Source organism: Furipterus horrens, unplaced genomic scaffold (assembly GCF_987537825.1).
Source record: "Furipterus horrens unplaced genomic scaffold, mFurHor1.1.pri manual_scaffold_2, whole genome shotgun sequence".
In the NCBI taxonomy this organism is placed as follows: Eukaryota; Metazoa; Chordata; class Mammalia; order Chiroptera; family Furipteridae; genus Furipterus; species Furipterus horrens.
The window spans coordinates 184,265,103-184,271,102 of NW_028327172.1; the positions used below are offsets into that span (position 1 = coordinate 184,265,103).

Below are 6,000 nucleotides of genomic sequence, written 5' to 3' on the forward strand. Positions count from 1 at the left end.
GTTATTTTACACCCACCAGATTGAATATATTAACAGTATGTTAAAACCCAAATATTATACCATATGTTGTGTGTGAGGTCTGTCCGGAAAAAGTCCAGCCATTTTTATATAACAAAAACAGTTTGTGTAACATCAATGTAACCTGGCAGCTAAGGAGAGTGGACTGGAATGCTTATGTGTGAACAATGATGACTTCACTGTACTAGTCAGTGGGGGTGGTAGATGCCATTGAGTGAGTGTGTGTACTGAGTAGCCTTCACATTCAAAATGACTGAGCAAGTAGAGCAATGAATCTGCAACAAATTTTGCATTCATCGCGAACATTCCTCCATGGAAACTATTTGGATGATTCAGAAAGCCGGGGCTATGGGCAACTAGTGAATGGCAGCTTCATCACGACAATATGCCTGCTCTTGCATCAAGTCTTGTGCAGTTTTTTGGTGAAACATCAAATCACCCAAATAGACTCAGCCCCCCTACAGCCCAGATTTGGCACCCTGTGTTTTCTGGCTTTTCCCAAAACTAAAATTACTTTTGAAAGGGAAGAGATTTCAGACCGTTGATGAGATTCAGAAAAATACGACAGGGCAGCTGATGGCAATTGGGAGAACTGTGTGAGGTCCCAAGGTGCCTACTTTGAAGGGGACTGAGGCGTCATTGTCCTCCTATGTACAATGTTTCTTGTATCTTGTGTCTTCTTCAATAAATGTCTCTATTTTTTATATTACGTGGCTGAATACCTTCTGGCCAGACCTCATATATTTGTGGTAGAAATTCCTTTGTATCTGTTCAATATTTAATTTAAAGCAATTTAAAAAATGAATTTGCTAGCCCAACAGTTTTTCCAATTATAGAGATAATGAGACTATTTAAAACAAGGATGAAAAGTCCCCTAAGGAATAAAAAAATACGAAACAAGCATTTTCTTTTCTTTTTTTTTTTCTTTTTTAACTAAATACCCACCTGTGGCACACAAAAAACAATTCTTTTTCTTTTTTCCTGCTTTGCAGACATTGACAATACTCAGCAGGCGTTCATCATTTGGTGTAAAAATGTCTCTCTGTAATGCATGCTTGATTGCTGTCATCTTTACTCAGCTGAAAAATTCAGAATACAGATATTAAGCTCATTCTCAAGATCATTCTATCTTACATGTTTTGTTTGTGATTAAAAATTATCTTATTTATAGCTAATAAGCCCAGAAAAAATGATTTCATACATTAATACACCTATATCATAAAATAAAAAACTGTATATTTGAAATAGAAATGAGAGAACTGATGTTGTCAAACTCTAGAATCTTTGGAAGTGTTCACCAAATATTATAATACAAAATAAATAAATAAATAAGATTTTAAGAAAAAATATGTAAAATCCCATGCTCAATCTTTAAAAATAAATTTTCTATATAAAGAACTTTTACCACTCAGTTACAACTCAATAATAAAAGGACATAACCTGATTAAGGACTGAGCAAAGAATCTGAAGCACATGAAAAGATGTTCTACATCACTAACATTAGAGAAGTGCAAATCAGAACCACGTTGAGATACCTACCACTTCACGTTTAGGACGGCTAAACGTAAAAAGACAACTGTTGGCAAAGATGTGGAGAAAATGGAACTCTCATATTGGTTAATTGTAAAACGGTGAACTGCTTTGGAAAACAGTTTGGCAATTCCTCAAAAAGTTAAATATGGAGTTAACATATGACCCAGCAATTCCATTCCTAGGTACATACTCAGTAGAACTGAAAACTTATGTCCACACAAAAACTTGTACATGAATGGTCACAGCAGCATTACAATAGCCAAAAAGAGGAAACAACTAATATCCATCAACTGATAAACTGCTGTAACAAACTGACATGTAATCCATAGTGGGATATTATTCGGTCATAAAAAGGAACAACGTAGTGACAGATGCTAAAACATTGATATATTCTGAAAACATGCTCAGTGAAAGCAGCCAGGTACAAAGAGCAACATATTTTATGATTCTATTTCTATAAAATATTGAGAGTAGACAAACCCACAGAGACAGAATGATTTGTGGTTGCCAGGGGCTGGGTTAAAGAGGAATGGGAAGTGACTGCTAATGGGTATGGGGTTTCTTTTTTGTGTGATGAAAATATCCATGAATTAGATAGTAGTGACATATACTAAAAAAAGCTGAATTACATATTTGAAAAGGGTGAATTTTATGACATATGAATTCTATCTCAATAGAATAGTTATTTAAAAATAGATGTCCACTTATCTCATTTTTCTAATGTAATTCAGCATTTTTGAAAATATCAGCTTAAGTTAAATATTTTTAAAATCTTTTCAATCTTATTTTTTGAATATATGCATATTGTGTGTCATATATATTACTATTTTCCAATGCAAATGCAGTATTTCATATATGCAAGCTTGCTTAGGAAATTAACTTCTAACACTACGATTTCTATGGAAAAATGAAGAAATTATGAGTTTTAAATAAATGACTTAGAATGAATTTTTATAATACAATGACATTTTTGTAAACTTGGTATCTCCTCTACTTTACTCAATCTGTGAAAATTTTATCTTTGCTCCAACTCAAAAAATTGCTTTTCTCACAAAAATCAGATCTTCCCCCTTTCACCTCATCTCAGCCTCTAGACTTCAGACTACCCTGTTTCCTGTTTTCTTTGTCTCTCTGACCTCTCGGAGCTTCTTTTCCAGCCTGGCCTGGACGCCTTCTGCATTTTTCTACACCCACACTACCCCTTCAATTATCTTACTATGCAGATCGGTTCATCCATTTATAAATCTCTCTAAACTGCTTTTTTTTGGTCCACTTCTCTTGGGCTAACCCACTTAAGAATGCCACATGTCCCTCGTCCACTGCACTCATTACAAATATCTAAATCCAATCAAAGCTAGACTTTCAATGTTGTTCAGCAATTCTTTTAACACTTTGATGATTCCTCCCCTTCCTCCCCATCAGTATCATTGCAAACCCTAATTTCTCTCTTCCAATCCCCAACTCTAGTGTCAGCCTCTTCCCTCTCTGCAAATGGCTTCACCATCTACCCTTAAGAGAATACAGAAGCCATGAAGTACAGTTTTCACCAACTATCTTCTTTCCCATCTATATATCTTCACCCATCCTAACCTCCATTCTGCTTATTACTAAATGTCCGTGTTACCGATTTCTTGATATGTTCTAGGACCTACACACTGAGTTAAAAGCTCTACTCCACCCTACTCCCAGGCCATATGGGATATAGGCCAGTTCAGTTTTCCTATCTCTGCGTTTTGTTAATACAATTTCCTTTTTCTGGAATTCTTTTCTCCCTGGGAAAGTCCAACTCATCCCTCAAAATCTGTGAAGTAGTCGCACACAAAGAATAATGCCCTTTCTATTTTTCTAATATTTCCTCTCTATTCTGCTAACATAGCACTTAAAAACATATTTTCTAGCTAGCTGTATTCTCTGCACTATTGAAAGTAGCTTCTGGTAGACAAGGACCATGTCTTACTCATCTTTGTATTCCTAGAACTTGGCAAGGACAGAGTAGGCATCTAATGAATTAACCAAAATGACAGAATGAAATAACATGACTACAGCTTCCCTAAGCTTCCAACTCACATTTGTACAATGTCCAGGTTCAACATCTGTCATATTCTCCTCCTCCACTGTCAACATGAAATCTGTTACCACATTGTGTTGACTTCCCCTGATCTACACATAATTTGTCCGTCCATTTTGTTCCCACTGTCAACACACTAAACCAAGTTCACATCAACTATATTTAACAGTACAGTATCTGATGATCTCTTTACAAGTTTCCACAACCCCAAAACCCTCAACAAACACGTAATAATAAAACACAGCTTTCATCACAACACGCCCTTGTTCCACGTTTTACCAATGTCCCCAAATACAAACCTTCCACTCCAAGCCCTGTTGTTCTTTCTGGCCTTTAAATCCTTGTTTATGTACTTTTCAATGCAGGGAATATCATCTTTCCAAACCCTAATTATACTTCATAGTTTACATAAAGTTAACTCAATAAAGATATTAATCCAAACTGATCTTTTCTCTCAACTGCTATTGCACATTACAATATTAACTAACCGATCAAGCACTTGCTGCAAATTGCTTCGGGAAATGGTAAGCTTGTGGATGTCAAGCACTCTTTTGGAAGAGAGAGACAAAGAGATGGGGGAGAGGGGAAGGAAGGGAGAAAGCCCCGCTTTGGCATAGTTTTGCATTCGTTCTTAGTAAGTACTCAACAAATACCTCTTGAGGTAACCTGAAATGAATAGTCAAAACAGGTCAAATGAATGACTGTTAGTGGCCAACGTTTACATCACAGTCTTTCTTCAATTAAAAAAAAAAAAAAAAAAGACTGATCATACCTCATAAAGGAGTTAGACATAATGAAAGGCATTACGTGGCCCTCATTCATTCAGCAAACACTGTACTCATGTCTACTAAACGCGAGGCACTGCTCTAGGGTACAGCGGGGACTCCGGCGGACACGTTCATGAAGAGAAGACCACCAGTGCCTCCATGGCATTTGCATTCTAAGGGTCAGTGATTAGTCTTTACAATGTACTTCGCTGTTAAGACAGTGAATAAACACATCACTGGAGAGCCTCTAAAACTGTTTTCCAGATTCAAGAATCCATGTTTGACCGCGTTCCAGAGGCAGTCTGCCACTGCTTACTCTGTTGGCTTTGTTTCCTTACATTGCGCTGGACCATTACACTGCATGACAAACAGCTGGTCAGAGCCCGGGCCCGTGCCCCTGCGGGCTGCGACCCCTATGCCATCACGGAATCTCGGCGCGTGGAGCACTGTCATCCAGAGGGGAAAACTGCACGGACACAGGAAAATGCACTAAAGAGATTTAGAAGAAAATGTGAATCTGGACAAAAAGGAGGCAGGCACTGTCACGCCCTCCGGCCCCGGTCCACGCCTACGGGCAAACGATCAGGGTCGTCGGCCCAAATGAAGTATGGTGCCTACGGGCGGATCCAGAGGGGATGTGTGATGCTTGTTCTCTCTACCCGTCCCCAGGGCAGCAAGAAGCTAGGGGCTGCTCCGAGCGGACTCCGCGCCTCACCCAGGGGCGGGGAAAGGAGGGAGGCCTGACAGTGGAGCGAGGGGTACCGGACCCCGGGCGCTGAGCCTGCAGCGGGGCTGAGGAGCCGCCTCCGACCCAGGCGCCCGCCTGTCCGCTCCTCTGCCCGCCGCCGCCGCCGCCGCAGGGACCACTGGGCAGTCGCCGCCCAAGGCTTACCGCAAGGCCGGACCGAGCCCGGCTGTGCCGAGGCAGGGCCTCCAAAACCGGGACGCGATGGGGCGGAATGGCCACCACTATTAAGGCGCACCCCTCAATTGAGCAGCGAAGGGGAAGCGGCGGTTCAGCCACCACTTCCCATGTCCGGGCACGTGACAACCCCCAGCGCCGGAAATCGACCCGGTAGAGAAAGGAGAGGCGGCGATGGGAGGAGAGAGGCGGGGCGAGGTCTCGCCGCAGGGGCGTGTCAAGGACACGCAGTGGCAAGGCGTCCGTGGCTCGGAGACTGACTTGGGACCTGAGGATTTGGTGCTTCATGATATTTCTTTCCCTAGAGGAGTTATTTATTCAAACATTTACAGCAATTTATTTGAGATTCGATTAAAATGTTAACGAAATGACGCCTAATCCCAGTTAAATTTGAGAAGCCCAGATGATACCAATGTTGATGGTTGCAAGGCAGGTGATCCATTTACTCTGCATTATTGGCAACCGTTTTTATGCCAGGCACTTTGATGGAGGTGCAGAGGTGATTCAGGCATGAATCCTACCCCGAAGAAGTTCAAGATTTTGGTAGGGCTAAACAAGACACACACAAATACATATAAAATAAGTGACAAAAAGAGGTACAGGACAGATAAGTGTGCTGGAAATTAAAAGGGACGATTTCTTTGCCCCTGCGCAAAGCAGTCCTTTGTAAGAGTTCTGCAGGGATCCATTTA

At 40.9% G+C, this 6,000-nt stretch overlaps 1 protein-coding gene across 8 annotated transcripts in view; it reads right to left on the minus strand.

Moving 5' to 3' along the window:
* The window catches only part of EXOC1 (exocyst complex component 1), a 52,313-nt gene extending 46,877 nt beyond the window's left edge, over positions 1–5,436 (minus strand). For all 8 annotated transcript variants that reach the window (XM_090266849.1, XM_090266847.1, XM_090266843.1 and 5 more), the window contains exons 1-2: positions 5,279–5,436; positions 964–1,097 (exon numbers count right to left, since the gene is read on the minus strand). In XM_090266849.1, the coding sequence (XP_090122975.1) occupies positions 964–1,087 (124 nt within the window). In that variant the 5' untranslated portion in view covers positions 1,088–1,097; positions 5,279–5,436. The remainder of the gene's footprint in view (positions 1–963; positions 1,098–5,278) is intronic.
* Positions 5,437–6,000: the final 564 nt, after the last annotated feature.